We start from the raw sequence: 26,120 nt of genomic DNA on the forward strand, positions 1-26,120 counted from the left end.
CAGGATGCTAGCCTGAAAATGTGCCGCTTATCCCAACTCTGTCTTTTAGTTAGCCAATCGTCTAACTATGCTAATACACAACCTCTAACACCTTGGGCTCTTGTCTTATTAAGTAGTGTAATGTGTGATACCTTATCAAACACCTTCTGAAAATCTAAATAAGTTGGATTTTGGGGAGACCCTGGCCTTAATGGTATTATCACTCGACTATCCACTAATCCAGAAGGTCAGCCAGTGTTCTGGGGATCTAATTTCAAATCCTGCCACGACAGATGGTGGAACTTGAACCAATTTTTTTTAAAATCTGGAATTAAAAATCTGATGACCGTGAAACCATTGTTGAAATACCCACCTAGTTCACTAATGTCATTCAAAGGACGAAATCTACCAACATCACCTGGTCTGGCTTACGTGTGACTGCAGACCCACAGCGAACGGAGCTGACTTCGCTTGCCCACTGAAATAGCCTTGCAAGCCACTTAGTTGTATCAATCACTACAAAGTTTCAAAGAAATGGCATCAACCTCAACACCGGAAAAGAAAACGGCAGAAACACAATGTTGACCCTGCAAAGTCCTCCTCAAAAAATCCGGAGGCTTGGTGCCAAACTTGGGAGAGCTGTCTTACATAAAGCAATAGCCTGACACTGTCATACTCATGAATTCACACCTTACAGACAATTTCCTAGACATCACTATCACCATCCCTGAATATGTCCTGTCCCACCAGCAAGATAAATGCAGCAGAGATAGTGGCACAGTGTAATACAGTCTGGAGGGAGCTGCCCTGGGAATTCTCAACATTGACTCTGGACCCCATGAACTCTCCTGGCTTGAGGTTAACATGTGCCAGGAAACATTCTGCTGGTTACCACATACAAACCTCCATCCACTGATGGATCGGCATTCTTCCCGATTGAACAACACTTCAAGGAAGTCCTGAAGGTGACATTTGCATAAAATCTACTCTCGGAGGGAGATTTCAATATCCAACCATCAAAATTGGTTCAGCAGCAGCACCAACAATTGAGCTGGCTGGGTCCAAAAAGACATAGCAGCATGTGATAGACAGAGCTAAGCAAGCCCAAAACCAATAGATCTAAGTTCAGCAGTCCTGCCACATCTGATTAAGAATAGTGGTGGACAACTCACTGGAGGAGGCAGCTCGAGAAGTATCCCCGTTTTCAATGATTGACGAGCCCAGCACAAAGGTGCAAAAGGGAAGGCTGAAGCATTCACAGGAATCTTCAGCCAGAAGTGCCAAGTGGATAATCCTGACAGAGCTCTTCTAGTGGTCCCAAGCATCACAGATATGTCTTCAGCAAATTGATTTATTCCATGTGATATCAAGAAATGGGTGGAGATACTACATACTGCAAAGATTATGAGCCCTGAAAACATTCCTGCAATAGTAAAGAGAATTGTATTGTAGAGCTTGCTGCTCTCCCAGTGATGCTCTTCCAGTACAGTTACAAAATTGGCATCTACCCAACAATGTGGAAACCTGCCCAGATATGCCCTGTACATTAAAAAAAAAGACACACCCAACTCAGCCAATTACTGCCGTATCAGTATCCTTTCGATGATCAGTAAAGTGATGGAAAATGTCAACAATGCTATCAAGCAGCACCAGCTCAGTGAAACGCAGCTTGGGTCAAGTCAGAGCAACTCAGCCACTGACCTCATTACATAGAGTCATAGAGATGTACAGCATGGAAACAGACCCTTTGGTCTAACCCATCCGTGCCGACCAGATATCCCAAATCAACCTCGTTCCACCTAGCAGCACCTGGCCCATATCCCTCCAAACCCTTCCTATTCATACACCCATCCAAATGCCTCTTAAATGTTGCAATTGTACCAGCCTCCAGCACTTTCTCTGGAGCTCATTCCATACCCATACCACCCTGTGTGTGAAAAAGTTGCCCCATAGGTCTCTTTTAAATCTTTCCCCTCTCACCCTAAATCTATGCCCTCTAGTTCTGGACTCCCTGACCCCAAGGAAAAGACATTGCCTATTTACCCTATCCATGCCCCTAATCATTTTGCAAACTTCATAAGATCACCCCTCAGCCTCCAACGCTCCAGGGAAAAGAGCCCCAGCCTGTTCAGCCTCTCCCTGTAGCTCAAATCCTCCAACCCTGGCAACATCCTTGTAAATCTTTTCTGAATCCTTTCAAGTTTCACAACATCTTTCCGATAGGAAGGAGACCAGAATCGCATGCAATATTCCAACAGTGGCCTAACCAATATACTGTACAGCCACAACATGACCTCCCAATTCCTGTACACAATACTCTGACCAATAAAAGGAAAGCATACCAAACGCCTTCTTCACTGTCCTGCCTACCTGCGACTCCACTTTCAAGGAGCTATGAACCTGCACTCCAAGGTTTCTTTCTTCAGCAACACACCCTAGGCCATTACCATTAAGTATATAAGTCCTGCCCTGATTTGCTTTCCCAAGATGTAGTACCTCACATTTATCTGAATTAAACTCCATCTGCCACTTCTCAGCCCATTGGCCCATCTGGTCAAAATCCTGTTGTAATCTGAGGTAGTCCTCTTTTCTGTCCATTACACCACCAATTTTGGAGTAATCTGCAAACTTACTAACTGTACCTCTTATGCTCACATCCAAATCATTTATGTAAATGACAAAAAATAGAGGACCCAGCACCGATCCTTGTGGCACTCCACTGGTCACAGGCCTCCAGTCTGAAAAAAAAACAACCCTCCACCACCACCCTCTGTCTTCTACCTTTGAGCCAATTCTATATCCAAATGGCTAGTTCTCCCTGTATTCCATGAGCTCTAACCTTGCTAATGGGGAACCTTGTCGAACGCCTTACTGAAGTCCATATAGATCACATCTACCTCTCTGCCCTCATCAATCCTTTTTGTTACTTCTCCAAAAAACTCAATCAAGTTTGTGAAACATGATTTCCCATGCACAAAGCTTTGACAACTATCCTTAATCAGTCCTTGCCTTTCCAAATGCATGTACATCCTGTCCCTCAGTATTCCCTCCAACAACTTGCCCACCACTGGTGGTGGAGGTCATACTCACTGGTCTATAGTTCCCTGGCTTGTCCTTACCACCCTTCTTAAACAGTGGCACCATGTTAGCCAACCTACAGTCTTCTAGCACCTCACCTGTGACTATCGATGACACAAATATATCAGTAAGACGTCCAGCAATCACTTCTGTAGCTTCCCACAGAGTTCCATGGTACACCTGATCAGGTCCTGGGGATTTATCCACCTTTACCCGTTTCAAGACATCCAGCACTTCCTCCTTTGTAATCTGGACATTTTGCAAGATGTCACCATTTATTTTCCTACAATCTATATCTTCCACATCCTTTTCCATAGTAAATACTGATGCAAAATACTCATTTAGTATCTCCCCCATTTTCTGCGACTCCACACAAAGGTCGCCTTGCTGATCTTTGAGGGGCCACATTCTCTCCCGAGTTACCCTTTTGTCCTTAATGTAAAAACCCTTTGGATTCTCCTTAATTCTATTTGCCAAAGCTATGTCCCCTTTTTGCCCTCCTGATTTCTCTATTAAGTATACTCCTACTTCCTTTATACTCTTCTAAGGATTCACTCGATCTACCCTGTCTATACCTGACATATGCTTCCTTCTTTTTCTTAACCAAACCCTTAATTTCTTTAGTCATCCAGCATTCCCTTTACCTACCAGACTTTTCTTCACCCTGACTGGAATATACTTTTTCTGGATTCTAGTTCTCATTTCTGAAGGCTTCCCATTTTCCAACCGTCTCTTCACCTGCAAACATCTGCCCCCATTCAGCTTTCGAAAGTTCTTGCCTTATGATTGACCTTCCTCAAATTTAGAACTTCAACATTTTAGATCTGATCTATCCTTTTCCATCACTATTTTAAATCTAATAGAATTATGGTCGCTGGCCCCAAAGTGCTCCCCCACCGACACTTCAGTCACCTGCCCTGCCTTATTTCCCAAGAGTAGGTCAAGTTTTGCTAGTAGGTATATCCACATACTGAATCAGAAAATTGTCTTGTAGACACTTAAGAAATTCCTCTCCATCTAAACTTTTAACACTATGGCAGTCCCAGTCGATGTTTAGCAAGTTAAATTCCCCTACCATAACCACCCTATTATTCTTACAGATAGCCGAGATCTCCTTACAAGTTTGTTTCTCAATTTCCCTCTGACTATTAGGGCATCTATAATACAATCCCAATAAGGTGATCATCCTTTCTTATTTCTCAGTTCCACCCAAGTAACTTCCCTGGATGTATTTCCAGGAATATCCTCCCTCAGACAGCTGTAATGCTATCCCTTATCAAAAATGCCACTCTCCCTCCTCTCTTGCCACCCTTTCTATCCTTCCTGTAGCATATGTATCCTGGAACATTCAGCTGGCAGTCCTGCCACCCCTGTGCCATGTTTCCATAATTGCTATGATATCCCAGTCCCATGTTGCTAACCTTGCCCGGAGTTCATCTGCCTTCCCTGTTAGGCCCCTTGCACTGAAATAAATGCAGTTTAATTTATTAGTCCAACCTTGTCCCTGCCTGCCCTGACTGTTTGACTCGCTTCTGTTCTCAACTGTACCAGTCTCAAATTGATCTATTTCCTCACTATCTCCCTGGGTCCCACACCCCCCATCTTACGAGTATAAATCCTCCCGAGAAGCTCTAGCAAATTTCCCTGCCAGTATATTAGTCCCCTTCCAATTTAGGTGCAATCCATCCTTCTTGTACAGGTCACTTTCATGCCAAAAGAGATTCCAATGATCGAAAAAATGTGAATCCTTCTCCCGTACACCAGCTCCTCAGCCATGCATTCATCTGCTCTATCCTCCTATTCCTGCCCTCAGTAGCTCGTAGCACTGGGAGTAATCCACATATTACTACTCCAAATATTACTACTCCTTTTTAAAATTTCTACCAAACTCTCTGTAATCTCCCTTCAGAATCTCAATCTTTTCCCTTCCTGTATCGTTGATTCCAATGTGGACAATGACCTCTTGCTGACCCCTCTATCCCGTGAGAACATTCTGCACTCTTTCAGAGACATCCTTGATCCTGGCACCAGGGAAACAACACACCATTCTGCTTTTTCGCTGCTGGCCACAGACACGGCTGTCTGTACCTCGGACTAGAGAATCCCCTAACACAACTGATCTCTTGGAAGCCGACATACCCCTCATTGCATTAGAGCCAGTCTCAATACCAGAAACTTGGCTGTTTATGCTACATTCCCCTGAGAATCCATCACCCCCTACATTTTCCAAAACAGCATACCTGTTTGAAATGGGTATATCCACAAAAGACTCCTGCCCTAGATACCTACCGCTCTTACCTTTCCTGGAGTAAACCCATCTATGTGACTATATCTGAGACTTTACCCCCTTCCTGTAACTGCCATTCATCACATACTGTTGCTGTTACAAATTCCTCACTGCTTCTAACTGTATCTCCAATCAATCCATTCGATCTGATACGATTCACATCCAACATTTATGGCAGGTATAATCCACTATAACCCTTAAACTCTCTTAACTCCCACGAGCTGATTCCATAAGTGAGGCAAGATCGACAACCCTTGATATTAAGGCTTAACTTAAACAAAATGTGCCTGTGCAAAATTAGAATCAATGGGCCCCAAGTGCAAACTCTCCGTTGGTTGGAGGCATACCTGGCACATTGGAAAATCGTCATGGTTGTTGGAAATCAGTCATCTCAGTTGCAGCACACCTTTGGGTAATGTCTTAGACTCTAAGATCTTCAGCTGTTTCAGCACAAGGTCAGAATTGGGGATGTTTGCAGATGATTGCACAATCTTCAGCAACATTCATGACTTCTCGGATACCGAATCAATCATAACCAAATGGAACAATATCTGCACAATATCCAGGCATAAGTTGATAAGTGCCACACAGGCTATTATCATAACCAACTGGAGACTTTCTAACCACTGCCGCTTGACATTCAATAGTGTTATCATCATGAAATCCCCCAACTACCAACATCTTTGAGATTACTGTTGACCAGAATCTCAACTGAACACACCATGTGAACATGGTAGTGACAAGAACAGATCAGAATAACTCACCTCCTGATTCTTCAAAGACTTTCAAACATCTACAGGGCACATGGTAAGACTATGATTGGATACACCCCACCAGCCTAGATGGATGTAGCTCCAACAACACTCAAGAAGCTTGACACCACCCAGGACAAAATAGCCACACAAACATTCACTCCCTCCACCACTGACGCTCAGTAGCAACAACGTGTGCTATGTACAAGATGTACTGTGGAAACTCACCCAAGATCCTTAGACAGCACCTTCCAAACCCAAATCACCTGTATCCACAAGGACAAGGGCAGCAGATACATTGGAACAGCACTACCTGCAAGGTCTCTACCAAGTCATCCTGACAAGAAAATATATCACTGCTTCTTCACTGTCACTGGGTCAAAATCCTGGCATTTCCTCCCTGATGCCATTGTGAGTTAACCTACAGTGGGTGGACTGCAGCTCACTCCCACCTTCTCAAGGAAATGAGGAACATGCAATAAACGCTGGCCAGTCAGCAATTTCCACAACCCATGAATTATTTTTTTTAAAATTATATCCACTGCTTCCCCTTTATCTATCCTGCTTGTTACATCCTCAAATAATTCGTGCTAGTAAACTTGTTACCTTGGATATATCTCAGAGCATACTCAATGTGCAGCAGCCACACACACCCCTTGGCAACTAAGGGCTCCATAAACCAATCTTTCTGTCAAATATGTCTGGGGCAATTGACAGGAATTGTAGCTGCAGACTTCTAACTCTTGACTGGGTGCGTGACTGAGCTTTAAAGATGATGCCAAGAATTGCGGGACGGCCCAGTTGTGACCAGTGCATCTGGGAAATGATAGAATACAATGGGTGGTGCACTATAGAGACATGGTGCATAAGTAATGAAGTGAGTTTTCAAAGACAGTGAGAGAATTTTTTTAGGGTTTATGGAGAAGAACTGTCTATGAAATTTTTTTTTAAGAAGTTACCCAATTTCTGGCAAGGTTCAGACCAAGAGTTCTAACCCTGATCAACAATCTGATTTCCACATTTCTAAGGAGGAAATGCTTATTGGAATTTAGAAGAGATGATCTTTTTGAAGCACACAGGATTCTTAGGGGATTTGATATTGTAGACGTGGAATTGTAGATGTCCCTGTGGGACAGTCTAGGATAAGAGCACGTAATCTCAGAATATGGAGTTGCTTCAGCTACAACAAAGTTGAGGAATTTCTACTCGGAGGATGGCCAATCTGTAGAATTCTTTCATTTGGAGGACTGTTGAGGTTGGGTCATTGAGCATATTCAAAGTTTAATTAGACAGATTTCTAATCATTAAAAGAATCAACAGTTATTGGGATAATGCAAGAAAATGGATTTAAGGATTATCAGATCAGATGGAATCTCATGAAATAGCAGAATGGATGTGATAGTCTGAATGCCTACTTCTGCTCCTATGTCATGCCTTCAACTGGTAAAGTCTAATGGCATTTTCATAAACTCAACACAGCATTAAAAAAATTTGGTAATCAAACTCTAATCAATTCACATTAAAAACATTAACAATGGCAACATTAATGAAATATTTATTACCTGAGTCCAACAGCAAGCATTTGCTCCAGTAGTTCTTTAAGGTCTTGCTGGATAGCTGGTCCTATGGCTCTAGCGATCATACAGATACAAGTAAATACTGTTGCATCCACTTGAACAGCCTTTTGCCTCCTAGGAAACACAAAATTAATGTGCTTTATTTATAAATTATTTTATAACCATAGCCATTTAAACCAAATTAGATGGAAACAATTAAATCTTTGTATAATTGCTAGAAATGGCCAATCATGAATCAAAGTCCAAGTCTGAAGTTTCCAACAGATTTATACATTCATGTCCTTGAAAAACTCATTTTCAGTTTCCTATTTCCATTTACAACCAGTTTCCTTTACATAACAAAGGTATTAAAAGTCAGTTGGAAAATATGGTTTTGTATTTATCAAAGGAACTTATTCACAGATGGTTATACAATAGTAGAAGTGAGACCATATGTGGGCCTTAGATTTTTCATAGATGCTATTCATTTCTTGGTTAAAGATCTGTAATTTTAATCCAGAGAGATGACAAATTTTGCAGTTGTGTTATATAGCTAATAACTTGTTTAAGACAAGTCGAGACCAACTATTTTGTCCAATCATACTTGTGTGCAAAGTCCTTCGGTGGGAGTGCGCCTTTTAAAATTTCTAGGATCCTCTGCAGATATGGATTAATTTCCACTCTTACAGCAACCACCAGTAGACCAAGTGCCTGGAATGCAGCAGCACGTTCCTTTTCTTTCTTCAGACAACCAAGTAGATGATTCACGGAGTCAAACAGGTGTTGTTCTATGTTAAGTGAGAAATGCAAAAATGACAACAATTCAATGTACCAGGAGGAAAACAGGCCATCTCACAATAAAACTACTGCACCCTACTGTTTTATGTGGTGCTTTAAGCCAATACTGCTGGCTGTACTTTGAGATGTTCTCTTGAGTATCTCAGATTAAGTGTCTGCACAAACATTGAGGCTGCTTTCCCTTTATCTCTAAGTTAGGCTCTCCACCATTTTATGTAACGTAATACACCTTTATTTACATCTGTACATAGCATTAAATACAGCTCTCCAGTGTGGTGTTAAAGACCTCTCATATCACGCGCGCATTCTAGACATGTCATCCCTCACTGATAGGAGTCATGTGATCAGTTACATCATGATTTGTGTGAATCTTCTCTTTCCATCTCATCCCATCCTTCCCCCTCCACTTTCACCAGACAGGAAGAAAAAGGAATAAGCAAACAAAGAGATTGGTGATGATAAGCTGAAAAAGCACGATAAATGCTAGGTAGGGTGCCAACGAAAACACAAAAGGTTGAAAATGGGTAGACTGTGCTAAGGGCAACACATTCCAAGCAGGACCCAGGGGTGTGGAGAAAGCTTAAGAAACACAGAGACTATTCACATTCGAAAACTGTTAAATTTATGTTCTGTCCTGAAGACTGTGAAGGTACCTTGGAGGAGGGTTAGGTGCCTTCCTCCAGCTTGTGTTGAGCAGCCTAAGACAGAAAAGTTGGCATGGGAGCATGAATGTGTGCTGAAGTGCAGCCAACTAGAAACTCAGGGTCATTTTTGCAGACAAAGCATAGATGTTTGGCAAAGCAGTCACCCAATTTGCATTTCATCTCTCCAATGTAAAAGAGACCATTTTGTGAGCAGTGCACACAATAGACTAGATTGTAGAGTACACAGGTAAATGCCTACACTCCTGGTTCCTGTCTTGTATGGGTTGCTCCCATCACAGCTAACCTAATTTAACCATTTACACTTCTCATTACCAAACAATTACCTCTCTCTAAACTCATCACTAGTAATCTTATTTGCCTATTCTCTTTTTCCTCTTTCTTGACCCCATTTTATGCACCTTTTCACTCTTTTGCACAAACACCATGTTTTTCCAGCTATTTTCAGTTCTGATGGAAGGTCACTGGAATCAAAATGTTAATGCTATTTTTCTCTTGACAGATGCTGCCAGACCTTGAGTTTCTCGATCACGTTCTGATTTTTAAACAATCAACAACTCTGACTAGCCACTCCCATCCAGTGTGTTTAAATTCAAATCTGAGATGGTGCTAGAATATTGTGTCTGGCATCCCACTTTATACACTGTTTGATGTAGCATAGGGATGGTGCTCCCACTTTCGGTGATAATCAAACTCAGTCACACTTCTTGGCTCAAGAAAGATGAACTTTTCTCTTGAGCAGGCACACAGAAACTTTCAATTTCACTCACCATCGACCCATCAGCTTATCCATCAATCCCAAATCCACTCCGTCACCAAGACCACCCCCCGCCTCTCCAGTCACTACACCCAGTCACTCAAGCCTCTTTGTTTGTCACTCAGCCACTTACAAAACACCTACTAGTGCCCCCAGCATTCATTCCACTACCCACAGATCGCCATCACTTCTCTCCCACCAACCAATTATTTTACAGCTGAACCCTCTGGTTACTTACCCTACAGTCACTGAAAATAACTTTTCTTTATCTACTCTATCAAATTCCTTCAATTTTGGAATACTTCCAAAACAGAGAATTTTAATACTTTAGAAGAAGACTCAAGCATTTACTAAAATTTCTAAGATCAAATAAATTATTTAGCATTGCTTTATGACCTTGTGTGTATACTGGAGACAAATACAATATTATAATAAACATACATAATATCAGACAGATAAACATTACACTCTTAAACTAAGCTTGTCAATGACAATGACTATAAAAATGTAACTACAAAATCATAAGAGCCATTCGAATATCACAAATCTAAAATTCAGCACATTATACTGATGTTAGCAGAAAGGGTAGCAAGAAGGGAGGGAGTTAGAAAACAGAGCTACAAAAATAGTTAAAAAATACGTCATCATTATTTAGAAGCGGTAGCAAGGCACTCAAAATATTATGATATGATTAGGTCGAGACACCATAATTTTGTGAAAGGGAAATAATGATTCAGAAATCCATTCGAAATTGTTTGAATTTATCTAGCAGAATAGATAAAGGACAACCCATTTGTGTAATATTTGGATTTTCAAAAGGCATTCAAGATGGTGTCACACGAAACGTTGCTCAGAAAAAAAACTCATGCGTTTGGATGTAACTTACTGACTAGTGAAAACAGCAAGAATGAACAGACCATCATCAGGATAGTGTATTGTTATGAGTCACGAGCACGATGCAGTGGCCTCAGTTTATTTTTACAATTTATATTACTAATTCAGACAAAGAGACCAAATTTAACCAAAGGTGTAAATCTAGTGAGAAAATAAGCTTCAAAGTCATAATAAAGAGAAATAACTGGTTAAGAAGAGGGCAAGATGGCAGTTGCTATAGTATACACGTAAATGTGAGATTATTCATTTTGATAGAATAGTAGAAAAACCAAGTTTCTTTTTAAATGTTGAAAGACTGTCAAATGTTGGTAGTTTGTGATATTTGGGAATCTTTGTAACAGAAACTCAAAGTTATATGCAAATTCAGCAGATAACTTGAAAAGACCTTAATTCCAAGAGGTTTGGAGCAGAAAATTAATGGAGACTTGATGCAAGTTTATAGGGCTTTCTTAGGACAACTTGAGTACTGTATACAGTTTTGATCTTTGCTCCAAAAGAAGGAAATATATGCCTAAAGGGGATGCAATACATATTCACTAGATTGCAATGAGAGGGACATCCTATGAGGAAACATTAAATAGAATCAGTCTAGTCTCTCTGGCATTAATAAGAGCCAGAAGTTGTGCTATTTAAACCTACATGATTCTGAAAGGTTGCATTGCAGAGGTGAAGAGTTTAATTCTGGGGGCCATATCTCTGATAAGGGTAATTTCAGACCGGGATGAGGAGAAATTGCTTCATTCATAGGATGATGAATCTTTGAAATTCCCTTCCCTCTAGGACTATAGATGTTCGTTAGTGCATGCAAGACAGAAAGCAGAGGATTTTTGGTCTCTGTAGAAACAACTGACATGGGAATTGGACAGATAAAAGAAAAAAAAAATCAAATTCAGGTCAAGGCTCAGCCATGTTCCCTCTAGGACCTCATTGCTTTACATGCTTTGCTCATCGCTAAGATGATTTATAACTAAGCATGCACACATCTTAAAAGAGACAATAACTTGCATGTGGCCTGTCCGCGCAATGTTCTCAATTGTTGCATAGTCGCACAACCACACAGCTTGGCCATCATCTTTCTAAGTGCTACAGTCGGCTCAAGGAATAGTGCAGCCTAATCCTGTTCCTATTATTTATACTCTTATGATATATGGAGGCCCTGCCTTCAGCTGTGAAGGAATCAAGCTCATTCGGCTTCTGTATCTCACTCTTATTCTTTATAAGACCTATTACTGACAAAGCTTTTGTTCACTTAATCTAATCATTCATTTTGTCTCTCAGTAATCATATTTAATTATCAAATAAATATGACAACAAACCTAAGATCTTAGTGGTGACAAAGAAATGCAATTTGAAATTGACGTTATGTTTGCTGACAAAATTATCATCAAACTCAAAAGATTCGCTCAGTTAGACAGTGAAAAGCCAAGAATTGGATGATATCAAAATAAACAGTCTTCCCCAAAAATTAAAAATAATTAGTCGTGTATCGAACATAGGCTATTACATATTTGAGGCACACATGATGTTTTATTTAACCAAAAAAGCTATCTTTCTTATTCAAATGCTTTAATGTGTTGCTCTGAAGCACCTCTTATTTCAGACTATTACCTTTGTTCAGTCATATCTAAAATACTGCACATAAATGCAGCTATAAATATCGTACCTTTTATTGCCTCACCTGTGAATAAATGGGGCTGGAAAGCAGCAAGTCGAGGAATCAGGTTTAAAATAGCCATTTGAATCAGTGGATTCTTACTACTACGATACTTCAAGACCCAACGAGTCACCTATGCAAAGATTAAAGAACATTCAAATAACATTCACAAGGTCTAATTTTCAAATCCGTCTTAGCTCAGACTTAGGGCCAGTGAAAGCAAATCACAGGGTTGAATGATAATTATTGAAAAATTATAGTATGAAAAATTCTTTAAATCTCAAAAAAATGCAGAATTTGAAATACAATCTCTAATAAAACCCTTGATTGCCAAACAAGATCAAAATTCCCTGGAATCTCATGAAATAAGAAAGAGCATAAACACATCCCTATCAATTAATCTAATAATTACAAATAGGTACCTCGATAAAAATGTACCTTTATAATGTTAAAAAGCATTTGTTTTTCCAGGAAAATGGAAAGCCAAAATAACTGCAAACTGTCACTGGAAATTAGTAAGCCTAAATATTTTGGACCTTCTGTCTGCATAAAGCAGTTTGCAAAAGTATCAAAATGCCCTGGAACACACACTGAACATACAAATCTGTGGTGTTAAACATATCGGACTTCAGTGATCGACCTCAAGCACACGTCAGAATTTTCACAATTTTGTAAAATTTTCTTGAAAGGGTGAATTGGGCCACTAGCAATGCCCCCATCCTCCAACCAAGTAAAATTATTTTCAGCCAGTGATTATCAGTGTACTATATCATTGTTCAGCCAGTCATCTTTTCTACACCACCATCACGATAGCCTGAATTTTCAGGGTTCTTTCAATGGCAATTTTTCAGGGCTTGCCATCACAACACTTCTAAATTTGACTACAATTATTATAAATGAAAAGAAATATCCCTAGCTATTGTTGATTATTATTGCAGGATTTGGGAGGGGAGCCATAGCACAACCCACGAAGGCAACCATCTAGCAATACCCCTGCCTTTTCATTCGATCATTGCTAGAAACTCTACTAAAAAAGAGCCACGTCAGTGAGGTACAAGTGCAGTTTTAAACATGTTCAGAGTAATAACCAGAACCAAGTAACCATTCTGATCCTGAATAAATATTACGTGGTTTTATTATGATTAAATTACTATATTTTTAAAATGGTTTTAATTTTCATTTTATGATATTTCAGCTTCTAAAAATCACAAGATTCCAATTTTTATTTGACTTTCCATAAAACCTTTAAGCAGTGGCTTACAGCGTTAGTGTTCTTTTTTTACTGATTAGCTGGCTGTGAGATTCGGATGCATGGATAGTGCGATGACATAATTGGAACTCAACACTGAAAATCCCTATTAAAGATGCTACTAACAAATGAACATCCAGAGAGTTAGAATGTTCGTCAAATAGATCACTCTAACCTAGGATTCTCTGAGAAGCCAGGGAGGAGATTGCCGAGCCTTTGGCTTTGATCTTTATGTTGTCATTGTCTACAGAAATAGTGCCAGAAGACTGCAGGATAGTAAATGTTGTTCCTTTGTTGAAGAAATGGAGTAGAGATTACCATGGAAATTATAAACCTGTGAGCCTTATTTCAGTTGTGGTTAAAGTGTTGGAAAGCTTTATAAGAGATAGGATTTAAAATCATCTAGAAAGGAATTAGTCAATTAGGGATAGTCAACACAGTTTTGTGAAGAGTAGGTCTTGCCTCACAAACCTTATTGAGTTCTTTGAGAAGGTGACCAAACAGGTGGATGAGGATAAAGCATTTGAAGAGGTGTATATGGATTTCAGTAAGGCGTTTGATAAGGTTTCCTATGGTAAGCTCTTGTACAAAATATGGAGGCATGGGATTGAGGATGATTTAGCAGTTTGGATCAGAAATTGGCTAGCTGAACGAAGAAAGAGGGTGATGATCGATGGGAAATATTCATCCTGGAGTTCAGTTAAGAGTGGGGTACCACAAGGATTTGTTTTGGGTCCACTGTTGTTTATCATTTTCACAAATGACCTGAACGAGAGCATAGAAGGATGGGTTAGTAAATTTCCGGATGATACTAAGATCGGTAGAGTTGTAGATGGTGACGAAGGATGTTGCAGATTAGAGAGACATAGATAAGCTGCAGAACTGGGTTGAGAGGTAACAAATGGAGTTTAAAGTGAAAAAAACTGTGAAGTGATTCACTTTGGAAGGGGTAACAGGAATGCAGAGTACTGAACTAATAGCAAGATTCTTGGTAGCATAGATGAGCAGAGAGATCTCAGTGTCCAGGTCACTGACCCTTGAAAGTTGCCACCCAGGTTGATAGGGTTGTTAAGAAGGCATATGGTGTGCTAGCTTTTATTGGTAGAGTGTTTGAGTTTTGGAACTATGAGGTTATGCTGCAGTTGTACAAAACTCTGATGCGGTCACATTTGGAGTATTGCATACAGTTCTGGTCACCACATTATAGGAAAGATGTGGAAGCTTTGGAAAGGGTTCACAGGAGATTTACTAGGATACAGCTTGGTACGGAGCAAGGTCTTCCAAGAAAAGGCCGAGGGACTTAAGGCTGTTTTCGTCAGAGAGAAGGTGGTTGAGAGGTGACTTAATTGAGACATATAAGAGAATCAGAGGGTTAGATAGGTTGGACAGTGAGAGCCTAACTCCTTGGATGGTGATGGCTAGCATGAGGGGACATTGCATTAAATTGAGGAGTAACAGATATAAGACAGATGTCAGAGGTAGTTTCTTTACTCAGAGTAGTAGGGGCACCATCTGCAACAGTAGTAGACTCGCCAACTTTAACAGTAATTAAATGGTCATTGTATAGGTATACGGATGAGAATGGAATAGTGGTGGTTAGATGGGCTTCAGATTCGTTCCACAGGTTGGTGCAACATCGAGGGTCAAAGAGCCAGTACTGCGCTGTGATGTTCTGTTCGTATAGCATTTTTCATGATCAGTGGTGAGTATCTTTGTTTCACTTGTGACTGAAAAAGCAAGGCCAACCGTACAATGTGTTTTGAATGCCATTGCAAAAGTTGACACCATATGGTATAATAAAAGGTGGAGTTACATTATCTACTTCTCAAGTCTATTACCCAAGTCTGCCAGATCCTGTCTTTCTTTCTTTGCATATAACTTCCCACAGTTCGCAAATCTATAACTTACATTTAAATTGAAAACAAAAACATTTAATTTCTGGATTTTAAAAACAAATCTTATAAAGTAAATTGATGCAACTGACAGAGAATTCAGAGAAAAAGTGTACTTACCCGGAATCCACTGCCTGAAAAAGATGGTGAACACAGCTGGAAAGTTTGAACAATTTTTTTTTGATTAAAAAATGTCAAATAAATAAAATATTCAGAACAGGAACAGACCATTAAGCTCAAATATATCTGAAGGAAAGTTTATAGGATGTGGGGTTAAAATTGAGTAAAATTGATTAAGATTACTATCCAAAGAGACAGCATTGGCATGAAGTGCCAAGTGATCTCCTTCTGAGCTGTGTGATTCTACTAAGACTATCACTAGCTAAACTACAGTGAAGGTTCCATGTCTTCAACCAAGCATGTTGAGCATAAGAAACAAAAAAAAATGCTGTCAAGAAAGTACTGGCAGCCTGATGCTACACTGCAGAAAAATACAAAGCCACTTACACAGTGTTGCCAGTGTTAAAAGCCCATGTAAACAATCAGCGTGTTCCACATACAGTTGATTAAAATTGTATACGTTAAACATATATAGTCAAAAAAAGTATAATAAAAAGCTAGTATTAAGCAAAATATTGTTACCTGTTCAAACCGTACTTCCATGTGTTCACGGCAGTACCTGCTTTCCACCAAAGTTGGCTTAGATGGAGCAGGTGTTGTTCCAAATACTGTAATGCCCTGTGGTGTATTGTATCCAAGAAGTCCGAGAAGTGCATTTGATTGTTGGGGCTGTGCAGACTGGAAACTTGTGAAGGATGTAATGTGACGGGGTTTAGCCCCAAATCCCATCAACTCCTTGCAGTACTTATCATGTACTAACTGCTGTTGGGTAATGTCCTCCATCTCCTCACGCAAGCGCTTCATTAAAAATAAATGAAAGTTAAAACTGTATTCAAAAGGCTATACACACAATGATGAAATTTGACTCAAACTCTTATACCAAAAGGCCACACACCAGGCAAGATTTATATCAATATGAACTTTTAAGACAACATTCTAAATTCCAGCTTCACTCAGCGTTTTAAAGAAACCTTTTCAGTCCTTGCCTACATTGCTTGTGAAATATATTTAAATATTAAAGAGATTAATTAATACTTGATAAAACAAAACCAATCAGCAAATCTGTGGGCAGGACAGCTGAAAGAAATATCTAGCTGGTGGAGAGAGCAACTTGAACACCCTTTCACGGCCTGGTTTTCCAAACACTAGAAACAAGTGCAGCAGTGAGTCCAATTTACACATCCAATTAACTCACATCTTTCAACTGTAAGATACCACAATACCCATTGCCATAATTAAAAATTCAAAAAGGGCAGATCAGGATCAATGTAAATGCTTTCATGGCGTCAGGGGTGGAGTCAGGGAGGGGGAAAAAAGCTTAAAAATGTACGTTCTTTGAGACCAAAGGTATTAAAATGAACAAACCAAATAGTTATTCAGTAACTATATGAATGTATAAACCATCATATTTAAAATATTTTACAATGAAAAGTAAAGTAATCTATGGAATCTATAAGTAGAACAGCAACTGTCATGATTAGGTACTGTTTGACAATTACCATTAGCTTGTTACCATTACCATTCGAAGTGTTCAGTCAATGCTGAACTAATCACATAAGTTTAAATCCTATCCATATAACATTCAAAGAACAAGATCTACAGATTGCTAATTTTTGCCAAAGTAATTGAGGGAAATTCAATTTTCCAGAAAGCATGCAATCACAAACATACCCTGCATTGGAATCACAGCTAGCAGTGGTACAACTTGGTGTGAAGAAATCCTGTTTAAATCGCTCACACAAGGCATTCCTCACGAAACTATTTCATAAATTTCAGAAAGTCTCTTGTAGTAAAATTCCAGCATTTCCACCTAACTGGCATTTCAATAGTACTTTTCAGAGACAAGTAATAGAGGTATTCTCAGTAACTGGTACAAAATTTATCCTGAACCTACCTCTCCCTCCATGCTGCTTATTCGGATCAGTTCATTTAAAATAAGCAAAGCACCATGTATACGATCGTCACGATTCATGCCTTTCTCTTTAGCTAAAGTTTCATCAAAACCCTTCTCGGCTTCTTCAAAGGTTTGCTAGACATAAAACATCAAAAATTATTTTGAATCAATAGCTTCTAAATTTTATAAAGTGAGCTATCTGGACAGAAAAGTGAAGAAAGGAATTTGCAGTTTATGGTCAATTAAGTGACTAAAGCTATTTTCCATTGGGTTTGAACAAACTTAATATAGTTAACTATTACTAAAAGTGTAGTTACCAATGTGCTGACCCTTCACCCTAGAGTGCAAGGGATGCATTGTGTACACTGGATGTAACTCTGCAATTTGGCGGGAGGTTTTCTAGTTCTAATTCTTCTAGCTTTCTAAGGAATTTTACATGGATGTAACAGGCTTTTTTAAAAAAAGAGGCAACATTTTAGTATCATTAACCTAACAGAGAAACACAGAAGTCAATTTTGGCATCCTCAGCAGCACAACAAAGCCCTGCTAATGCAGTACACAATTAATTGTTAAAGGTGAGTAGCCAAATACAATTAAGTCTATTCTGTAATGTTTAATCACATGACTTGCCAATGCTTCAGCCATTAGTTAGTTAACACATCATTTTTATGAAACACTGGTGTTCTTATACTATTTGAAAAGAAAAAGACTCATTATCAGCCAAGCAGGTCTTTTTTCTCCCAATTGTCAATATTTTCATATCTGGTAGAGTGAACTGATAAAGAAAACTATGGGAAAAATCAATGTATCAAATTCAAATTTTAAATGTCCCAACTATTTTCTTCCCCTTTGGATTGCATGCAAGTGTCCTGGAGATTAATTGTAATTTTTAATCCTGGAGGATTGGCAATCCTAATTAAAGCTGATGCTATCCTGGTTTGTATGGTCAGCAATTCAAAATTTTATGAACCCTAAAGGCATGCTTGAAAACACGAATTTGTATCATTCTGCAAATCTGACAACCAGGAAATGGCCAGGGACTGGAACTAGCTAATTGCTCTGATAGAAACCCAATAAAGTCTTGATGGGCAAAAAGGTCTCCTTCTGATTCACAAAGGGAAAATTAGAAGCAGACTGGAAGAGAACTTCCCATTTGTTTTTATTTTGACTTGCCAATAATGTGTTGATAGCAACTATCCAATCACTTACCCTGTACCACTGGGGCTTCTGCATTTCTTTGGTCTCCCTCTGAGTAGTAAGAATTAGACAAGCACGCAAGGCAGCAACAGCACCTTCCCTTATGGCCTGCTTTGAGTCCCAGACTGCATAGAATATATTGTCAAAAAATGCCTGCACTTGTTGGAAGAAAAATGTAGGTGCGCTAACAGCCAATTCCCGCAACACCAAAACCTGAAATAAAAAATGTTCATAGCATTAAATGCCAAACCACACATTCAAAAAAAAAAGCATAAGGCTCTCTGAAAACCGACCCAAACATCACAAAGAAGTAGTATTCTTGAAACCAAGTACATGAAAGGAAGCTCAGTTCCTAAAGATACTCATTTTATATATAGGAAAGTATTTCAAAATTAAACATGCATTGAAAAGAAAAACATATTTCTTGTTCTTTATCTTGTACAAATGTTCTTTTTCTGAAATTGGAAAAACAAATCTTAACAAAATGACATCCTCAGTGCTTGGGAGCCTCCTGTGACGCGCTTTGGTCATGTTTCCTCCAGCATTTATAGTGGCTTGTCTCTGCCGCTTCCGGTTGTCAGTTCTTGCTGTCTGCTGCAGTGGCCGGTAAATTGGGTCCAGGTCGATGTGTTTGTTGATAGAATCTGTGGAGGAGTGCCATGCCTCTAGGAATTCCCTGCCTGTTCTCTGTTTGGCTTGTCCTATAATAGTAGTGTTGTCCCAGTCGAATTCATGTTGTTTGTCATCTGAGTGTGTGGCTACTAAGGATAGCTGGTCGTGTCGTTTCGTGGCTAGTTGGCGTTCATGGATGCGGGTCGTTAGCTGTCTTCCTGTGTCCTTTGTAGCGTTTTGTGCAGTCCTTGCATGGGATTTTGTACACTACATTGGTTTTGCTCATGCTGGGTATCGGGTCCTTCATCCTGGTGAGTTATTGTCTGAGAGTGGCTGTTGGTTTGTGTGCTGTTATGAGTCCTAGTGGTCACAGCAGTCTGGCTGTCAGTTCGGAAATGCTCCTGATGTATGGTAGTGTGGCTAGTCCTTTGGGTTGCGGCATGTCCTCGTTCCATAGTCTTTCCCTTAGGCATCTGTTGATGAAATTGCAGGGATATCCGTTTTTGGTGAATACCTTATATAGGTGTTCTTCTTCCTCTTTTTGCAGTTCTGGTGTGCTGCAGTGTGTTGTGGCCCTTTTGAATAGTGTCCTGATGCAACTTCGTTTGTGTGTTGGGGTGGTTGCTTTCATAGTTCCGGACTTGGTCTGTGTGTGTGGCTTTCCTGTATACCTTTGTGCTGAATTCTCCGTTCGGTGTTCTCTGTACCATCACGTGTAGGAATGGGAGCTGGTTGTCCTTTTCTTCCTCTCTCGTGAATCGGATTCCTGTGAGTGTGGCGTTGATGATCCGGTGTGTGTTCTCTATTTCTGTGTTTTTAATGATTACAAAGGTGTCGTCCACATATCTGACCCAGAGTTTGGGTTGTATTTGCGATAAGACTGTTTGTTCTAACCTTTGTATTACTGCTTCTGCTATAAGTCCAGAGATCGGTGAGCCCATGGGTGTTCCATTGGTTTGTTCGTATATCTGGTTGTTGAATGTGAAGTGTGTTGAGGCACAGGTCCAGTAGCGCAATTTCATCAACAGATGCCTAAGGGAAACGAGGACATGCCGCAACCCAAAGGACTAGCCACACTACCATACATCAGGAGCATTTCCGAACTGACAGCCTGACTGCTGCGACCACTAGGACTCATAACAGCACACAAACCAACAGCCACTCTCAGACAACAACTCACCAGGACGAAGGACCCGATACCCAGCATGAGCAAAACCAATGTAGTGTACAAAATCCCATGCAAGGACTGCACAAAACACTACATAGGACAAACAGGAAGACAGCTAACGATCCGCATCCATGAACGCCAACTAGCCACGAACTAACACGACCAGCTATCCTTAGTAGCCACACACGTAGATGACAAGCAACATGAATTTGACTGGGACAACTCTACTATTATGAGGCAAGCCAAACAGAGAACAGGCAGGGAATTCCTACAGGCATGGCACTCATCCACAGATTCTATCAACAAACACATCGGTCACTTCAGCGGACAGCAAGAACTGACAACCGGAAGCGGCAGAGACAAGCCACTATAAATGCCGGAGGAAACATCACAGAAGTCCTTCACAGAAGGCTCCCAAGCACTCAGGATGCCACCTAGAAAGGGGACGAAACGTTTGCAACACAAACTCCCAGCTCGGCGAACAGAACCACAACAACGAGCACCCAAGCTACAAATCTTCTCCCAAACCTCTTAACAAAATATAGTCTTTACCATCACGAACTTACACCTCATAATTCAACTTTTCCCTCTCGATCATTCAAAGTTCAGAGTGCTTCAATGTTCAATAAATTGAAATCTGCGTCCTAGTGACTCTGATGGATTCAATGGCAATTCTGAAAATATAGTTTCATTCTAGCCCAACCAATGTTCCTTCCAACAACACAAAAAAAAACGATAAACCATACACTGTTTACGAAATCTTAAGTTCAAGAATGGCGTCATATATTCATTGTAATTTGTTGCACGTGAATTACTTCAGATATCTGCATTTATATATCTGCATTTATCTGTCTCTCAAAAACTAATTTTTTTGTTAACAGGAAGCGAATTGTTTTTCCAAAGAAATCTGCTCCCACTCCACCCCAAAATTAGTTTTAAACCATACAACTCAGTTAAAAACGGCAATTAAAATTGCTTTATGAGAAATGAATCAGATCTGCTGATTTTATGATTGAAGTTTAGATTATTTAAATTTAAACATCTAACATGTTTCAAGTTTTGTTATTTGTATGAAAACTGGCAAGTTGATACACTGTTTGAAACTAAACAACCAATATAAGTATTTGCACTGTATGCACTCAGGAGAGCGTATTCTATCATTTCTGCATATCAGTTTGCTTTAAGATCTGAAATCTCTACTAGTTCCATGTCAGAAAATGTTCCACGCTTGGCTGTACTGTATTTGTAATGCACCAATTAAAGGGAATTGACTTTCTCACATGGAAGGGAAGGTTTTTAAAAAAATAAGTTTGCACTGATAACTTCTCAAAGTTTGCAAGATATTCATATTAATAGGATCAGTGAGATTAAAATAAACTAAACTTGCAAAATGAGCTTTCATGCGTGAGTAGTGAACAAATTCTCCCTTCTAGACCGCCAACAAACAAGACATATTCTTTGATATACTCCTTGTGTTGAAAATCAACTCCAAGACAAGACTTACAGCAGCATGTCGTCTTCCCTCATTACGATCCGCTCCTAACCATTCAAGTGCACGTTTGACTTCAAATTCAACATATTCAGCTGTAAAGGTATCACCAGCCATGGAAAGGCGGCCCATTGCTTTTGAAGCCATTTCCATAACAACAGGATCACTGGAAGGGAGCAGGTTACGCAAGTAATTGGCAAAGCGTGTAATTCGGGTGGCATTTCCTCCTTCAACTCCAATCAGACTCACTGCATTGGGAATAAAAGAAAGCTTTCCACATCAACTATAAGCAAGAAAGAGAGATTTGTGCAGCAAACATAGAACACAATAATTTGTTTAAAAAATTATACTTCACTAATGTCTGTAATATAGTATAATTACTGAATCAACAAAAAATATACAATAAGAAAATGTATTATTTCACTCTAGTTTAATTAGAATACACTGAATAATTTGTTTCAAACTTACTGAATTACCTGTTCTGTGATTAGCCATTCAAAAGTAAATAACTAAATTTTAAATCATTGAATAAGTATGACTTCTCAACCTGTGCTACATGCATCCTTAAATGCTTCCTACCCGGAAATTATTTCAAAATCAAAGTGGTAGAGTATATGAGGAAAGTAAATTTGCATAGCTAAAGAATACAGCAAAGGACAGGGCTGACTGGATTGCTCTCATGTGTCAGCATAGACGTGATGGGGTGATTGGACGCCTTCTAGGTTGCAATAAGTAACTGCTCGGACAAATGCAGTACTTTTCAGAAATCCATCATCACTTATAGAATAAACACAATAAAAAAGGTCTCAAATCAATTTAACACTGCGTTTGATGTTCAAGAAAAATTTAGGAACATAAACCACTTGAGATTTGCAGAGCAAATAGACTATATCTTGCTGCTTTCTCATGAATGTAACTTGATGCATCCTTTCAGCTGATATACTATTAAGTGCACTAATCATTCTAATACAGAATGATTTTGAGTGTTATAATGAAATATGAAAAATTACATATTCTAACATAGATTTTGAACACAAGAAGACATGCTTTTATGAACAGTCAGCTTTTATTTCTCGTTTTCTTATGCTGCACATACCAATTGCCAAGATTCCTCCTTTCCTTTCATTCACATCGGAACTGGAAACAAGTTCAAAAATATGGTGGTTCAATTCATCGTAGAAAGAAGTGACTTCCTCTTGGTTGACCTTGAGGGATACATATTAAAATCTCTTAATAAAATTGTGTAATTTATAAAGAAAGGACAATAAAGAAGATTAACAACATAAAAACTCAAGGGTACTGCAATTTATCTTAGTTCGATACACTGAAATCACAAGACAACAGGTTGTCTGACACAGTCTGTCTATATTGATGCTTTTGTAGTCGATCTAATTCCATTTATCTGTTAAATCCCAATATTTCAGCAACTAGCAAGGTCATCCTTAAGTATCTTGTGGTGAAATGCACTGGACAATGGCTAATGCATGCAATTTTGGCTGAAAGTTGAAAGCATTAGCTTACATTTTACCCAATTTTTCATTCATTCAGGTTTGTACATAAATAGAACAAGGTAGAGAAAGATATGGAGCAAAAAAACAGACTAGATATCAATCGGCCAACACAAAACAACAGCAGGACATAAAGAACTTAAACCTTCTTAGGTCTCAGAACATTGTGATACAAACTCAAAGAAAAAACAAATGGCATCCTTTAAAAGGAATATACTAACTGGATTTGAATTCATGACTCATATTTTCTTATTTTATTAAATAAGTTTAACACCTAGTAAATCAGCATTATCAGTGACCTATTACAATTGAGTAATTTGAATATTTGAAACCAATAAAGCTTTGCAATTCAGAGCCCAGGTGTCCCTGGAGAAGGAGCACGCAGTGTCCACCAACACCCTTGAGATTTTCAGGGAAAGGTGGGCTCCACAGGATGTGGTGCCCCTTCAACTCTATTTTGATTTACTCCCTGCCCTCCCCCTCACTGCTTGATCATGCAGCATTGCCCTCCGAGAAGGGCACTGCTTGTCACTGGCCACCTAGTTGTCTCCTTTCTTCCTGGTGGGGGAAATTGAATAAAGATTTGTACATCTGTTGTCTTTCACTGTGTTTCACACCTGCAGACACACACAACATGGCTGCTGGGGAAAATATAAGCACTACCGCAGTTAAGCGGTAGTGTGGGGTTTTATAGAAGAGAAAAATTTTAACCAGGAGATTTAGAGTCTCCTCAGTTTACAGCACTAAAACAAAACAAAGCTTTACAATTCTCTTTGACTAGTTTTAAGTTTTACTATTTGACTGTACCTCACGAAGTTCAGTGGTGACATAATGCTGCAGGTCCTTAGCAGCTTTAGCCCGAGTCTCTTCGCTCCGACTCTTCAATCCACTGACAAACTGCTGAAGGACAGATCCCACTCCTGACATAGCGTAATCTAAATAACTACAGATTCTGCAGATGCTTCAAAAGGGAAACACAAATTAGTCTTTATAATGACGCATTTGAAAACACCACAATATTAGTCTATTATTAAAGTTAAAAAGAGAGGACTTCTGCATCTATATATGAGTGTAACATGATGGTAGAGTTTGACTTTTAGGTTCCCTATATCTCATATTTATAATTTTAAAATATATTCAGGCTGAAAACCATCAGAAAATAATTTCTGCAGATGACTGTTGGAAGTTGAAAAGGGCACTGGGGCAAACAATTTTTTCTCGGAACATGATTGCACAAGTCTGTACCTCTACATTTCATAGTAAAATAGTGGTGAGAAACTGATAATTCTTTGGACTCTTTCACTTATATCAAACAGAATGATGATAACACGGCACCATCAGCGATATGAATGTCAAATGTCAAAAAACAAATATTGCTCAAAAAAAGTCAATCTGGCAGTATCTGTTGAATGAAATCACAGAAAACATTTTGGGTCCAGGCATGGAAATAGACCCTTGGTTCCAACTAATCCACGCCAACCATAATCCCAAACTAAACTAATCCTACTTGCCTGCACTTGGCCCATATCTCTCCAAACATTTGGGTCCAGTTTGTTAGATATATTCAAGAGGGAGCTGGACGTGACCCTTGCGGCTAAAGGGATCATGAGGTATGGAAAGAAAGTGGGAGTGGAATACTGAAGCTGCGTGATCAGCCATGAATATATTGCATGGTGGTGTAGGCTCAAAAAGCTGGATGGTCTACTCCTGCACCTATTTTCCATGTTTCTACAGAACCAACGGCAGCTAGGAAAATGTTGGTTTTTATGCAGAAGATAGGGTGGGAAAGGGCATAAGGAGTAAATAATAGAAGAAGCTACAGCCCAAAGAGAAAGAACAATTGCACAGACAAAGAAATGGATACTGGTCAGCCTAAAAAAAAATGAAGAGCTATTAATGGGGACACTTAGTGGTTAATAATGGGCTGGTTGTAATAGCAGACCATGTGATAACAAAGCCTGATGTGTAAGAGTTGTGGTATGAACATACAGTCATGGAGTCATACAGCATGGAAATAGACCCTTGGTTCCAACTAATCCACGCCAACCATAATCCCAAACTAAACTAATCCTACTTGCCTGCGCTTGGCCCATATCCCTCCAAACATTTGTTATTCATGTTTTAACCTAATTATTTTTTGAACTTTCTAACTGTACCTACATCCACCACTTCCTCTGGAAGTACATACCACATATGAATCACTCTGTGTAATAAATGTTGTCTCATATGTCTTTTTAAAATCTTTCTCCTCTCGCCTTAGAAATATGCCTTCTCATCTTGAAATCCTGCACTCTAGGGGAAAGACATCTACCATTAACCCTAGCAAAACACCTCATGATTTTACAAACCTCTATGAGATCATCTCTCAATCTTCTATGCTCCAATGAAAAAGACTCAACCTTTCCAGCCTCTCCATATAAGTCAGACCACCCATTCCCAGCAACATCCTGATCAATGTCTTTTGAACCTTCTCCAGCCTAATAATATCCTTCCTATAACAGGGCAACCATAACTAGATATAGAGCTCCAGAAGAGACCACACAAACAAGTAGCACAGTGGTTCAGTAGTTAGCA

General features: G+C 39.4%; 1 protein-coding gene across 7 annotated transcripts in view; it reads right to left on the bottom strand.

Moving 5' to 3' along the window:
- mtor (mechanistic target of rapamycin kinase) overlaps positions 1 to 26,120 on the bottom strand; it is a 474,957-nt gene that overhangs the window by 331,919 nt on the left and 116,918 nt on the right. For all 7 annotated transcript variants that reach the window (XM_060852056.1, XM_060852057.1, XM_060852054.1 and 4 more), the window contains 9 exons: positions 24,354 to 24,507; positions 23,135 to 23,243; positions 22,054 to 22,286; positions 18,782 to 18,982; positions 17,573 to 17,707; positions 16,201 to 16,476; positions 12,442 to 12,550; positions 8,257 to 8,440; positions 7,659 to 7,787 (listed from right to left, as the gene is read on the bottom strand). In XM_060852056.1, the coding sequence (XP_060708039.1) occupies positions 7,659 to 7,787; positions 8,257 to 8,440; positions 12,442 to 12,550; positions 16,201 to 16,476; positions 17,573 to 17,707; positions 18,782 to 18,982; positions 22,054 to 22,286; positions 23,135 to 23,243; positions 24,354 to 24,473 (1,496 nt within the window). In that variant the 5' untranslated portion in view covers positions 24,474 to 24,507. The remainder of the gene's footprint in view (positions 1 to 7,658; positions 7,788 to 8,256; positions 8,441 to 12,441; positions 12,551 to 16,200; positions 16,477 to 17,572; positions 17,708 to 18,781; positions 18,983 to 22,053; positions 22,287 to 23,134; positions 23,244 to 24,353; positions 24,508 to 26,120) is intronic.

The sequence above is a fragment of the Hemiscyllium ocellatum genome, chromosome 37 (genome assembly GCF_020745735.1).
Source record: "Hemiscyllium ocellatum isolate sHemOce1 chromosome 37, sHemOce1.pat.X.cur, whole genome shotgun sequence".
NCBI classification, from domain to species: Eukaryota; Metazoa; Chordata; class Chondrichthyes; order Orectolobiformes; family Hemiscylliidae; genus Hemiscyllium; species Hemiscyllium ocellatum.